General features: G+C 41.2%; 1 protein-coding gene across 1 annotated transcript; it reads left to right on the top strand.

Annotated features, from left to right (window-relative positions):
• The first annotated feature begins 1,444 nt into the window (after positions 1-1,444).
• LOC107796047 (F-box protein CPR1-like) lies at positions 1,445-2,838 on the top strand. The gene has a single exon (XM_016618762.1). The coding sequence runs from the start codon at positions 1,512-1,514 to the stop codon at positions 2,700-2,702; it is 1,191 nt and encodes a 396-aa protein (XP_016474248.1). The 5' UTR covers positions 1,445-1,511; the 3' UTR covers positions 2,703-2,838.
• The last annotated feature ends 12,051 nt before the right edge of the window (positions 2,839-14,889 follow it).

Genomic DNA, 14,889 nt, shown 5'->3' with positions numbered 1-14,889 from the left:
TCCGGTGGGCTATTCTGGTTTTGGAGTTGGGCTATCGCTGCCTGTTAAGCCTGCAACATTTCGAAGATTATTCGCAGGCTAATCCCACCCTCTTCGCCGCCATGGGTGCTTTGAACGGCTGATCGAACATCCTACGGACACTACCCTCACGATCGACGGCCAAATTTGCGTTGATGGCTACATGCGAACTAACATCAATCGGATCTATAGCCGGAACTCCATCGAGATCGACCAGAGGTACGTCATTGCCTTGTGCTATGTTGTCATTCTCGCTGTGGTGGCCGGAATCATTATCAACGTGAAGGGATGTTGATTGTGAGTTTGACATTTTGGTCCTGAAATCAAAAACACTCCAAATAATAAGTGTAAAATAGTGTGTGTTATGAAAGTTTGCACCAAATAATCACTATTATCCTTAGCCCCACGGTGGGCGCCAAACTGTTTTCCCTCAAAAACAGATAACAATTGAATTTGTACGCAGTTTTAAGGATACGTGATATAACTTGGCACAAATTAAGAAGACAGATTAATATTGAAATTGACAATAGAAGAATAAATGCAAACCACACGTATCGAATTGCCTTGGCCCTCGATTTTGACCATCATCGAACCAAAGATGTTTCAACTGAAGTATGAACAGGTTAATAGAGTAACAAGATAATAAAAGCTAGAAAGTGACTGTATATTGCTTTATGTTGCGTTCATGTCCTCCACTTTATAAATGATCCGACCGCTTTATATAGTAGGGGTGTCCTACTCTTGGTACAATTCTATACAAGGTAATAATCTTATGATTTGCTAATTATTCGGCCCCTCCTTGATACGCGCCGAGATTTTTGCCATGATTTACAACCGATCGCGGATACTTCGTCTTTCTGTTATCCAGCTTGGCAAATTACCCTCGATCTCGCCTGGTCTCTATTTTGCCTGGTCCCGAGGTCGGAACTCACCTTGGTTCGATACAATTCCTGGTCGAACCCTAACTGATCATATTCCAGTCTCGATTGGTCACATAAGAGGCGAGTCCGGTTTTTACTGTATACATAAGTGGAATTAAAAATGAGAAATACAAAAAAAAAAAATGTACATTCTCACGTCACCAAAGAGGCGCAAATACATAAACGTATTTGGAAGAGCAAGCCCTTCCTGTTTGTAGCCTCTTTTATGATAGTTGTAATTAACGGTGAGGACAACGATAACTTCGTCTTGTCCCTTTTAAATTGTAGTAATATGTTAATCGAAGAATGTTCACTGCCCAATCATTTTTCTCCTTTTTCTTTTTTTTTTTTTTAATCTGGAATTATACTTTGCACGCACAGGACAACCCTCATAACCACAAAAATGCGAGTATGATAGTAGTTAGTTAGGGAGCAGAACGTGCAAATATAAACAACTTTAATCCAAATTCAAAGGAGAGGAAATTACCATGCATTGAGGTAGTACAACTGCTACTGCACAGAGAAACATCAATCCCTATTGTGCAATGCAAATTGAATCACGAGAAATCGAAGATGGCAGAGGGAATTACGTACAAATTTCCCAAAGATGTGGTGATCTATATAATTTTGAAGCTTCCAATAAAATCTGTTTTGCAATTCAAATGTGTCTCTAAATCATGGTACACTCTCATGCAATCATCGATATTCATCAATCTTCATCTGAATCGTACCACCACTGCCGATGATGAAATCATTCTCTTCAAGCGCTCCTTTAAAGAAGAAGCCAACCAATTTAGAAGTATCATGTCTTTCCTATCTAGTTGTGATGACAATGATGATTTTTACCATGTTTCTCCAGATCTAGATGTTCCATATTTGACTACCACTACTTCTTGTGTTTTTCACAGATTCATGGGCCCTTGTCGTGGTTTAATTGTTTTATGTCGTGGTTTAATTGTTTTAATGGATAAAGTAACTACAGTATTATTTAACCCATCTACTAGAAATTATAGGCTATTGAAACCTAGCCCTTTTGGTAGTCCACTGGGTTTCCATCGTTCCATTAACGGTCTTGCTTTTGGTTTTGACAAGATTGCAAATAAATACAAGATCGTTAGGCTTGCAGAAGTTCGTGGGGAACCTCCTTTCTATTGCTTTACTACGAGAGAGTGGAGAGTTGAGGTTTATGAATTGAGTACTGATTCATGGAGAGAGGTAGATGATGTGGATCAACAGTTGCCTTATGTGCATTGGAATCCTTGTGCCGAGTTGTTTTACAAAGGGACCTCTCATTGGTTTGGAAACACAAATACAGTTGTAATTCTTTGTTTTGACATGAGTACCGAGACTTTTCGCAATATTAAAATGCCTGATACTTGTCATTCCAAAGACAGGAAGTGTTATGGGCTCGTAGTCATGAAAGATTCTTTAACGTTGATTTGTTACCCCTATCCAGGGTGTGAAATTTATCCAGCAATAGATTTCATGGAGATTTGGGTAATGAAGGAGTACGGTGTGAACGAGTCTTGGAGTAAGAAATACACAATTACACCTCTCGCGATAGAATCACCGTTGGCAATTTGGAAGGAGCATATATTGTTTCTTCAAAGCATAAGTGGACATTTGATTTCCTATGATCTTAATTCTGATGAAGTCAAGGAATTAGGCTTGCATGGTTGGCCTGAAAGTTTGAGAGTAACAATTTACAAGGAAAGCTTGACTTTAATTCTAAAAGGAAGCGAGCATTGTATAGAAGTTCAATAATTTTGTAGAGGATTAACTCTCTTACTTAAAGAGCACCACCATTTCTACTACATGCCCTTTTGGGACAACTTTTACAGCTTTCCTTTATTTTTGCGGTAAGTAGCTTGTTCCTGAATTAGTTCAGTTATTACTAATGCTTATTGTGCCACTAAATATTCGTTGTGTTTAAATTTGGTAAAAGCCTCTTAAATACAGCTTTCTGAGATGTGTTCCAAAAATATGGATTGTGTATGTACATGTTATAATTTCAAGTCATGATTTATGTGGAAGTTATTATGCAGAGTTGTGTAGAGATTGTGATTGTGATACACCTCCACCCGTATATATTGGGGTGAGGCGGCATGACCGCTTTGTGTATGGATTATGGTATTGTGGGACTGCACCTCCACCCGCATACATTGGGGAGAGGAGGTACAACCGCTTTGTGTATAGTTTTGGTATTGTTGTGGCACCACCACCCACATATATATATTGGGGTGAGGCGGCATAGCCGCTTTATGTTGGTATTGGTATCGTTGATGCATTTCTACCCGCATACATTGGGGTGAGGCGGTATAGCCGCTTTGTGTAGGTTCTTGGTACTGTTGTTATACATTCACCCTCATACATTGGAGTGAGGTGGCAGGGCCGCTCGAGTAGAGTTGTGGTATTGTGCTTACACCTCCACCTGCACACATTGGTGAGGCGGTGGGGACACTTTATGTAAAGATGGTTATAGAGGATCTCATCTTAAATCCTATAAATGTTATTGATAGCTCCTAATAAGCTTGCTCTGGTTTAAACGGTTATCTATATTATTCTATTGCTGCCCGGATTCATCATATTCATATTATATTTCCGGATTCTGAAATTAGTGTTTGGTTTTCATACTAGTACTATTTGACGGTACTAACATCCCTTTTGCCGGGGGCGCTGCATCTTTAAATGGATGAAGGTGGTTCCACAGCAGGAGATATTGATCAGTGATAGCAGTACACCTTCTTCCCAGCTGATTTGGTGAGCCCCACTTCATCCCGGGGGTTATGTATTTTTGTTCTTTGTGTATTCCGTTTGAGGTATAACCAGGGCCTTGTTGCCGGCATTATCATTGTACTATTCATTATCTATAGAGGCTCCATAGACATAGTGTGGGTTGTGTATTGGTGCTGGGAAAGACAAACTATGTTATGTTGTGGTTGTATTACTTGTCCCATTTGAGACTTTAAAAAAGATGAAAACTAATGGTAATGAATTGGTATTGTAGACATGGTCACATTTTTGTTTAATTAATGAAAATCTGTATTATATTCATTCGTGGGTGTGTTTGGGTAGAGGAAAATCTAACAGGCTTGCTCGGTCGGGTTCACTCGGTTGAGTGTCAGTCGCGCTCCTCGATTTTAGGGCATGACAAACTTGAACGCAAGTCAAGGAGGATTAGAAGAAATGGGTCAGCTTGGTGATATTGGGTCAGGATAATAATAAAGGTAATTGATTCCTTTTACGTGCTGATGCATTATCATTGTTTTGTGGCTAACTTTTGTGTTGGACGGCTTACATGACTTGGTTGAGTTGGGTAAATTCAGTTCTGATGGTTTATTTATGTGAGGACGTGTTTTGAAGAGTTCTTGATAGTGTATACCACTGCTTGAGCTAGATGTCTACTGTTGGCGTAAGGAATATGTTGTGTATGGTGGTCGATGCCTTGAGTAGATAAGCCGAGAGTATGTGTAATTTGGCATATTTACCGGCAGTAGAGAGGCCACTAGCCATGGATGTTCATGCCTTGGCCAATCAGTTTGTGAGACTGGATGTTTTGGAGCCCAGATGGGTTCTTGCATGTATGGTTTCTTGGTCTGCTTTGTATGAGCGCATCAAACCGTGATAGTATGACGACCCCCATTTGTTAGTCCTTAAGGACACAGTGCAACACGGTGATAAGGAGGTTTCTATTAGAGATGAGGGGATGTTACGGATGCAGGGCCAGATATGTGTGCCCAATGTATATGGGTTGCATGAGTTGATTATAGAGGAGGCCCACAGTTTGCGATATTCCATTCATCCGGGTGCATCCAAGATGTATCTGGATTTGAGGGAGCATTATTGGCGGAGAAGAATGAAGAAAGACATAGTGGGGTATGTGGCTCGGTGCTTGAACTGTTGGCAGGTGAAGTACGAGCATCAGAGGCCACGCGGTTTGCTTTAGAGACTTGAGATTCTCGAGTGGAAATGAGAGTGTATTACCATGGATATTGTTGTTGGGCTCCCACAGACTTTGAAGAAATTTGACGCAGTGTGAGGCATTATGGATAGGTTGACCAAGTCGACACATTTCATTCTAGTGATGACTACCTATTCTTCAGAGCAGCTAGCCCATATCTAAATATGTGCGATTGTTCGTCTCCACAGTGTGCCGGTGTCTATTATCTCTGACCGAGGCACGTAGGTCACATCGTATTTTTGGAGAGCTATGCAGCGTGATTTAGGGACACGGGTTGGTTTGAGAACAATATTTCACCCCAGATGGACTGGCAGTCCGAGTACACCATTCAGATCTTGGAGGATATGCTGCGTGCATGTGTTAAGGATTTCGAGGGTTAATGGGACCAATTTCTTCTGCTTGCTAAGTTCGCCAAGAACAACAACTACTAATCGAGTATTCAGATGGCTCTTTTTGAGGCCTTATATGGGGGGGGGGGGGGTCGTTTTCCATTTGGTTGGTTTGAGAAAGGAGAAGCTAGGTTGTTGGGCACTGATTTGGTTCGGGATGCCTTGGATAAAGTCAAGTTGATTTAAGATCGGCTTCGTACAACATAGTCTAGACATAAGAGTTACGCTGACCGGAGGGCTCGTAATATAGCATTTATGGCGGGAGAGAGGGTTTTTCTTATGGTTTAACCCATGTAGGGTGTGATGAGGTTAGAAAGGAAAGTTGAGCCCTAGGTATATTGGTCCTTTTAAGATCCTTGTGAGAGTTGGTGAAGTGGCATACAAACATGCATTGCCACCTAGCTTATTGGTAATTCACTCGGTGTTCCCTATTTCCATGCTCCAGAAGTATTATGGTGATCCATCACATGTTTTAGATTTCAACTCAGTACAATTGGATAAGGAGTTGACTTATGTTGAGGAGCCGGTGGCTATCTTAGACAGGCAGGTCCGAAAGTTGAGGTGAAAGATCATTGCTTTAGTGAAGGTTCAATGGAGATGTCATCCGGTCGAGGAGGCGACCTGGGAGATCGAGCATGACATGCGGAGTCGTTATCCTCACCTTTTTGTTGCTTCAGGTATGTCACTATGCACGTTCGAGGACAAATGTTTTTTTTAAAAGGGGGATAGTGTAATGACCCGACCAGTCATTTTGTGTATATGAGCCCCGATTCAAATTTTCATGCTTCGCACATGTGTATTTATGGTTTTATGACTTGCAAAATTGGTTAGTTTCGTTCCGCAAAGGTTTCAGGTTGATTTGGACCCTTTTAGTTCTTGGTTTGGAAGCCTAAGTTTATAATGTTGACTAAAGTTTGAGTTTTGTGAAAACAACTCCGAAACGGTATTTTGATTGCTCCAATAGGTTTGTATCATGATTTTTGACTTGGGCATATGCCCGGAGTCGAATTCGGAGGTCCCTAGGTTGATTTGTCTTGTTTTGCCGAAAGTTGGTCATTTGAGGTTTAGAAGTTTTTCCAAGTTTGACCATAGGTTGACTTTTTGGCTATCGGTTTGAAATTTGGTTTTGGGACATGGAATAGGTCCGTTTTTCTATTTGGAACTTGTTTGTAAAATTTGGTGTCATTTTGAGTTGGTTTGATAGGATTTAAATGCTTGGTTGCATTTTTTAGGTTCTTGATTTTCTTTTGAAATTCATGTGTTTTGATATCTGATTTATCGTTCTAGTTGTTATTTTTGTGTTTTGATCGAGCGAGTGAGTTCGTATGATATTTTTAGACTTGTGTGAATGTTTGATTTGTAGCCTCGATGGCTCGAGTGAGTTTCAGACGTGTTTTAGAATGGTTTTGAATTGATATATGTTGTTGGTGTGCTGGTGCCTCTGATGTTGCAATCGCGAATACCAGCATCGCAATTGCGAATAATGAACTATGCCTGTTAGTGTCGCATCTGGGAGTCGGGATTTTATCTCATTTTAGAACCCTAGACTCGGTAGGAGGTGATTTGGAGAGGGATATTCCTTTACAATCATTAGGTAAGTGATTCTTGGATGACCCAAAAGGTCATCTTATGTTAGAACTTTATTCTTCGCTCTTAAGCCTTAAAAATCCCATTTTTACCCTCCCCGATTTGCGTGCACAGTCCGATCGTGTTTCCGAAAAACTTTTATGTTGAAACTTGATGAAAATAAGAATTTTTACCTTAAAAGTTGATTTTAGTTGACTTCAATCAACATTTTTAGTAAACAGGCCCGGATCCTTGTTTTGACGATCTTGTTGGGTTCGTATCGAATTATGGGACCTGGGCGTATGTCCGGAATCGAATTCGGAGGTCCCTGGCTCGAGTTACGAATTTTTGATGAAAATTAAAAGTCTGAAAATTTAATTATTTTTAAGAATTGATTGATGTTTGATGTTGTTAGTACCAGATCCGTATTTTAGTTCCGGAGCCCGGTACAGGTTCATTATAATATTTAAGACTTGTCTATGAAATTTGGCGAGAAACAGAGTTGATTTGACGTGATTCGGACGTCTAGTTGAGAAGATAGAAATTTTAAAGTGTTCTTGAGAATTTTATTTGATTTGGGGCTAAATTCGTAGTTCTAGGTGTTATCTTGGCGATTTGATCGCGCGAGCAAGTTCGTATGATGTTTTTAAACTTGTGTGCATGTTCGGTTTGGAGCCCCGAGGGCTCAGGTGAGTTCCGGATTGGCCATGGGATGTTTGGACTTTGGAAAATATGGTTTTCTACAGATTCTGGTGCCTTCTAGTTTCCTTCTTCGCATTCGCGAAGGCATTCTCATGAATGCGAAGTAGAAACTGGGATGGCTGATTTTTACTCTTCGCGAACGCGAAGGCCTAGTCGCGAACGCGAAGTGATGGGGGATTTACCCTTCGCGAACGTGACTGGCTCATCATGAACGCAAAGCATTTGGGGACCTGGGGGAGGGTCGGTCTTTCCTTCATCACGAACGCGAGCAATGTCTCGTGAACGCGAAGACCAGGGGGGAGCAACCATCGCGAACGCGAGCAAGGTCTCGCGAACGTGAAGGCTTGTCAGCCTATACTCTTCGCGAACGCAACAGTGTTCTCGCGTACGCGATGAACACTGTCGCCCAGTACTTAAAACAAAATCTAACACGGGATTAAACTATTTTTCCAACTTTTCATAAAATAAATGGCCTAGAGGCGATTTTCAAGAGATAATTTCTTACCCAAAGTGTTGGTAAGTGATTTTAAACCACTGTCTTTCAATTACCCATTTCATTTCATAAATTTTCAACCTAAAATCTAGAGTTTTCATGGTAGAAATAGGGGTTTGGGTTGAAACTAGGGATTTCGGAAATTTAGGGATTTAGACCTCAATTTGAGGTCGGATGTGTAAATGGATTTTGGTACGAACCTCGGGTTTTGACCAAGTGGGCACGGGGTTGATTTTTGACTTTTTGGAGGAAAATTTGGGAAATCTAAATTTATGAAATATAATTGATTTCTTTAGCAATATTTGATATTATTGAGTCGTTTTTGAATAGATACGAGTGGTTTGGAGGTGGATTCTAGAGGAAAAGCTGTGATTGAGTATTAAGTGTCCTTCGGAGCGAGGTGAGTGTTGTGTCTAACCCTGACTTGAGGGAATTAGGAACCTCATATTATTTGCTATGTGAAATTAATGTGAGCGGTGTATATGTGAGGTGACGAGCACTTATGCAACGCCAATTTACTTGTTTTCCCTGTTTTCTCCCATTTTTATCATATTGTCTCTTTCCTACGCCTTATTGTTACGTGTTTAGACTAATGTTGTTAAATGGATCGTTCTTGTCATGTTTACGGATTCTCTGGTGATAATTGAGTATTTATTTTAAAGTTGAGATTGATATTGTCGAACCAAATGTTGAAGTAAGGCTTGTACTTGTTATTTCAAAGTGTTAATGCACGAAGGGTGATGTCGTGCCATATTGTGAGTGTAAAAGAACGAAGGGTGATGTCGTACCATATTGTAAGTGTTAATGCACGAAGGGTGATGCCGTGCCATATTGTGAGTGTAAAAGCACAAAGGGTGATGCCGTGCCATGATATGAGAGTTAATGCACGAAGGGTGATGTCGTGCCGTTTCTATTGATTTTATGGTGAGATTGTGAGTAAAAGCATGAAAGGTGTTGCCGTGCATTTTTCCTTTACTGTATTCGTGCTCCTATTTATTCATAGTATATTGGTTGTTCCAGTTCTCATTTTGCTATAACTCTTTATTTCGTATTTCCCCCAGCATGTTTCCCCCTCCAGATGATTCTTGTCTAGCTCTTCATTACTGTTATTTGTATATACACTCTTAAATTGTACAGGTTGATTTGTAGGTGCCTTGCCTTGGCCTCGTCACTACTTTGTCGACGTTACGATCGACACTTACCAGTACATGGGCTCGGTTGTACTGATACTGCACTCTGCACTTTCTGTGCAGATTGTGGTACCGACTCGGGTTGATAGAGATTTTAGTTTTTGGACCCGTTACCCGGAGACTCAAGGTTGATCTGTCGGCGTTCACAGACCTTGAAGTCCCCGTCTATCCTTCTGTTTTACTGTTTCTTTCATTCAAACATCTATATTTCTTTCAGACTATTACTTGTAGTAAATTCTAGAATGCTCGTGAATTGTGACTCCAGATCCGGGTGGTAGTAATTAATACAGTTTTTATATTATTCCGCACTTATTATATTTCATCTTAGCTAATTCTTGTTATTTACTGATTGCCTAGCAAGTGAAATGTTAGGCGCCATCATGGTCCCGATAGTGGGAATTTCGGGTCGTGACAAATTGGTATCAGAGCACTAGGTTGCCTAGGTCTCACGATTCACGAGCAAGCTTAGTAGAGTCTGGAGGATCGGTACGGAGACGTAAGTGCTTATCTTCCAGAAGCTATGAAGTTTAGGAACAAATTTCACTTATATTCTCCTCTATCGTGCGATGTTGTTTTCTCAATAATGATTGAACTCTTCTACTCTTATTCCCTCGCAGATGGCAAGAACACGTACCGCTTCCTCAGCTGAGCAGCACGCAAAGCCTCCAGTGGCAGCTCCTACATGGGGCATAGGTGGAGGTCGAGATAGGGGCAGGGCTCAGCCTAGAGCCCAAGTAGCAGCCCCGGCTGTGGAGCCTCAGATAGAGCTTGATAAGGAGGTTAGAGCCCAGACTGTTCTTGCCGGGCCAGCTCAGGTTCCGGAGGGGTTCATTGCCACCCCATTACTTCAGGATGCTTAGGTCCGTTTGGTGGGCCTTATGGAGAGTGTGGCCCAGCCTGGCGGATTTCCTATGACACCAGTCGTCTCTTAGGCTGGGGGAGGAGCCCAGACTCCCACTACTCCCACTTCGGAGCAGATAGCCCCCCAGTATGAGGCTCCAGCAGCTCATCCAATCGGAGTAATTCAGCCGGTTGTTGCGGCACAGGATGGAGATGGGCAAGCTATGTCTTCTGAGGCTTTATGGAGATTGGACAAGTTTACCAAGATATTCCCAGTTCACTTCAGTGGTGCTATTTTAGAAGATCTCCATGAATATCTTAACAGATGTCACGAGGTTCTACGGAACATGGGTATAGTGGAGACCAATGGGGTAGATTTTGCTACATTTCAGATGACTGGTTCCGTCAAGAAATTGTGGAGAGATTATTTGTTGAACAGACCAGCTGGGTTGCCTGCTCTTACTTGGGACCAGTTCTCTCAGCTCTTCATAGAGAAGTTTTTGCCTATCACATTGAGAGAGGAGTGTCGCCGTCAATTTGAGCGTCTCCAGCAGGGCAGTATGACTGTTACTCAGTATGAGACCTGTTTTGTGGATTTGGCCCGTCATACTATTCTTCTGCTTCCCACCGAGAGAGAGAGGGTGAGGAGGTTTATTGATGGACTTGCTCAGCCTATCAGATTGCAGATGGCTAAGGAGACTGGGAGTGAAATTTCTTTTTAGGCGACTGCTAATGTCGCCAGACGAGTCGAGATGGTTGTTGCTCAGGGAGGTCAGGGGTATGACAAGAGACCTCATTATTCCGGTGAGACCAGCTAGCCTACAGTGCACCACCAGCTCCTATTAGTGCACCTCCACTCCAGAGTTATCAGGGTGGTTATTCAGGTTGACAGGGTCAGTTTCAAGGTCAGCAGTCATAGCAGCCGAGGTTATGTTTTACTTGTGGTGATCCGAGGCACATTGCTAGATTTTTCCCTCGGGCAATGGCCAGCTCACAACATCAGAGTTCTTGTGCCATGGTTCTGGCACCAGTTGCTGCACCACCTGCTCAGCCAGCCAGAGGCAGGGGTCAGCAGCCAGAGGTAGAGGCCAGACTGTTAGAGGTAGAGGTCAGGCCGTTAGAGGTGGAGACCAACTAGTTAGAGGTCGTCCCAGTGGGAGACGCTATTGTTGTAAATCGTGTTTATGGTTCATGTGTGGTCACCATTGGGAGTCTTGAGACTCTTGTAGACCTCCTACTTCTCGATGTGGTTGATTTTGATGTCATACTGGGTATGGATTTGATGTCACCTTATCATGCTATATTAGATTGTCACGCCAAGACGGTGACCTTAGCCTTGCAAGGATTGCCTCGATTACAGTGGAGAGGGACTCTTGGCTATTATACCAGCAGGGTTATCTCTTATGTGAAGGCTCGGCATATGGTCGAGAAGGGGTTTCTAGCTTACTTGGCTTATATCGGCGATTATAGTGTGGAAGTTCCTTCCATGGATTCAGTGCCAGTTGTTCGTGAGTTTCCAGAGGTATTTCCTGCAGACCTGCTGGGGATGCCACCCGACAGGGATATTTATTTCTACATTGATTTGGCTTCGTGCTTGATAAGGGCTTCATTAGACATAGTGTCTCGCCCTAGGGTGTGTGTTGTTTCTGAAGAAGAAAGATAGACCGATGAAGATGTGTATAGATTATCGGTAGTTGAACAAAGTCACCATCAATAACAAGTATCCATTGCTGATGATTGTTGATTTATTTGATCAGCTTCAGGGTGCCCAGATAGTTTCGAAGATTGATCTGAGATCTGGCTACCATTAGTTGAGGATTAGGGCATCCGATGTCCCTAAGACAGCTTTTCGGACTCGGTATGGGCATTATGAGTTTCTAGTGATGTCATTTGGGCTGACAAATGCCCCAGCAGCATTCATGGATTTGATGAACCGGGTGTTCAAGCCCTACTTGAATTCCTTTATGATTGTGTTTATTGATGATATCTTGATCTACTCCCACAGCCGAGAGGAGCATGAGCTGCACCTTCAGATCGTTCTTCAGACTCTGAAACATAGTCAGTTATATGCTATGTTCTCAAAATGCGAGTTTTGGTTGAGTTTAGTTACTTTCTTGGGTCACGTTGTATCAGCAGAGGGTATTCAGGTGGTTCCTAAGAAGATTGAGGCAGTTCAGAATTGGCCTAGACCCACATCAGCTATAGAGATCCATAGTTTCTTGGGATTGGCAGGCTATTACTGTTACATCCCGTAATTTAATATTAGAATTAGTCGTATTAATCCATATGAGCTAGAAGGGATTAAGACCATTCATGAGATTATAGAGGATTTGTGACTATGTTATAGTAAGACTCCGTAAGTTTAACAACATTGATACCGTTCGATATTATGTTAGTGTGGTATTTTCTTTTAAGTGGAGTATTTTAGTAAAAGTTTTATAAGTATAATTTTGGATAGTTACCATTATTACTATTTTCGGATATGGTAAATTATACTCATAATATGAGAAAGTTTATGAGATTTACTTTATTGTAAAGATAGAAATTATTTTTTTCACAAGAAAAGAAGATTATCTTTTTACCATTTTAAGAATTTAGCGAATAGTAAGATGTATAAAGTGTGTTCAAAGTGAGTAGTATTTTAAGTAATTTGAGATAATTCTTAATTATGAGGATAATTGATTAATTACGGGGATAATTATCATTAAGTGGATAAAGATCTCTTTTTGGGGCTGCCACTTGGCATCATGCTAAGCCAAAGTGGAACCAAAATGTAGGATGAGTCATAAGGCATAATATGCCTTGATTACATGTATGGAAAATGGCCTTTCTTTATTAGTTGTTGTTGGAAAATTGTTTTACAGTTTTGGATGTCTCTACTTCTAGCTGAGCTCCCGAGAATGCTTGAAGTCATAAGTTTGCTTCTTGTGTAGAAGTTTATTGCTGGTACATCTTTTAGGCTCCTTATTATACCATAGATATCGAGGCACATGCTTGTGTGTGCAAAATTCAAATTTAGAGTTAATGAAAGGTAACATAACTAGAGAAAAAAAGGAGTCTCAGTAGAATGGAAAAAGACTTCTTTAAAAATCTTAAGATTGAAGATGGTCAGATCCGCTAAATAACGGGTGAACTTCAGCAAACTTCATATAAGATCCGATTATGCGTGAGATGCAATTCTAAGAAAGCACGGTGCAACCTTTTCCAAGAATATTATGCGGATTTTTCCCTACTCCAGGTATGTTAAGTCTAATCCTTCTTTCTTTTGGCATGATCCAAGTAACGATACGTAAACGCAATGCTATTCCATAAGTAGTTCTACTCTTAATAGTTAATAATGTCTATGTTATTCATTCCTGTAAAGTTATATCCAAGTATATATGTGCTTTAACTTTTAGCAAATTCTGTTTAAGCCTTCCATTATTTTAAAAAGAAAGCTGAAAAACAGTTAATTATGTGCTTTAAAAAGAAAGCTGAAAAAGAGAAGTTCTGGATTTTGCTGTCTCTTAAGGGACTGCCATCAAGGTTCTGTTTGGCCAGTGCTTGTCTTTTCTTTTTGACCCTGTAACTTTCTCACTCAACTGAAGCAAAATGAAGTATAATATTGTTTTTTCCTTTTTTTTTTACAACTTTCGAAGTCTTATAAAAAAAACGTAAAATTGGTATTTTGGTTAGTGATATTATGTGGAAGTACCAATCACTGTTAATGTTTATAATATAGTAATACATGCATCTTCATTTACCACCAAGCTATGGTCGGTCGGACAGTTACCACCGGTTGGACAGTTATGTATCATTATTTACCGTCGATTGGGCAGACATGCATATTCATTTATCACCGAGCTACGGCCAGTTGGGCAGTTACATATTTACCATCGAGCTATGGCCGGTCGGGCAGTCATGCATTTACCACCGCGCTACGGCCTGTCGGGCAGTTACAACTAATCAGTTGGGCAGTCATGCATCATACGATATGGATAATAGTCTTAAAGAGAAGCATTGTATATATATGAGTATAATAAGTATGCATATACGGTGGCACTTCAGAGATTCAGGTTGACTCTTATATGTCTTTAATTAATGTTGACTTATTGTTATGTTTCAGTTCTGCCTTACATACTCAGTACATTATTCGTACTGACGTCCTTTTGTTGGGGACGCTGTATTCATGCCTGTAGGTATAGATAATCAGTTTGACAAGCCCTCATAGTAGACGAGATTGGCATTCAGCAAAGGATCGGTAAGACTCCACCTCATTCGGAGTGCAGCCGAGTCTATGAGTCATTGTGTCAGAGTTTTTCTAAAGATTTATGGGTAGGCCGGTACCCTATCCCATTTTATGTCAAATAATCTTAGAGGCTTTGTAGACAGAGGTTCATTTTGTATAGTATGTCAGAGGCCTTGACGGCCCATATGTATTCATATTTTAAGAAAAATGGTTCAGTGATACAGTGTTGCCCACTTATAGTTATACATTATGAGTTGTGGGCATGTTGGCCCATGATAGTTATAGAAGAAAAACAAATGAGTTATACAGTGGTTCGCTCGGGCCAGCACGACATTGGGTGCCAGCCACGCCTCCCCAGGTTCGGGGAATCACAATTACCATCGATTCGTGGAGGGGTTTTCATTCATAGCAGCCCCCTTAAGCAGGTTAACCCAGATGGGTGCCCCATTCAGGTGGTCAGACCAGTGTGAGGCGAGCTTCCAGAAGCTCAAGACAGCTTCGACTACGGCACCGGTATTGGTGTTACCCTCAGGTTCAGGATCTTATACAGTATATTGTGACACATCCCGTATTGGTCTGGGT

The sequence above is a fragment of the Nicotiana tabacum genome, chromosome 19 (assembly GCF_000715075.1).
Source record: "Nicotiana tabacum cultivar K326 chromosome 19, ASM71507v2, whole genome shotgun sequence".
Taxonomy (NCBI): Eukaryota; Viridiplantae; Streptophyta; class Magnoliopsida; order Solanales; family Solanaceae; genus Nicotiana; species Nicotiana tabacum.
The sequence above is the reverse complement of the archived record's forward strand: the minus strand, read 5'-3'. Positions and strand labels throughout refer to the sequence as shown.

Bases quoted from the DNA above. Each gene is read 5' to 3' on its own strand.
- LOC107796047 (XM_016618762.1), top strand. From the start codon at position 1,512: ATGGCAGAGGGAATTACGTACAAATTTCCCAAAGATGTGGTGATCTAT.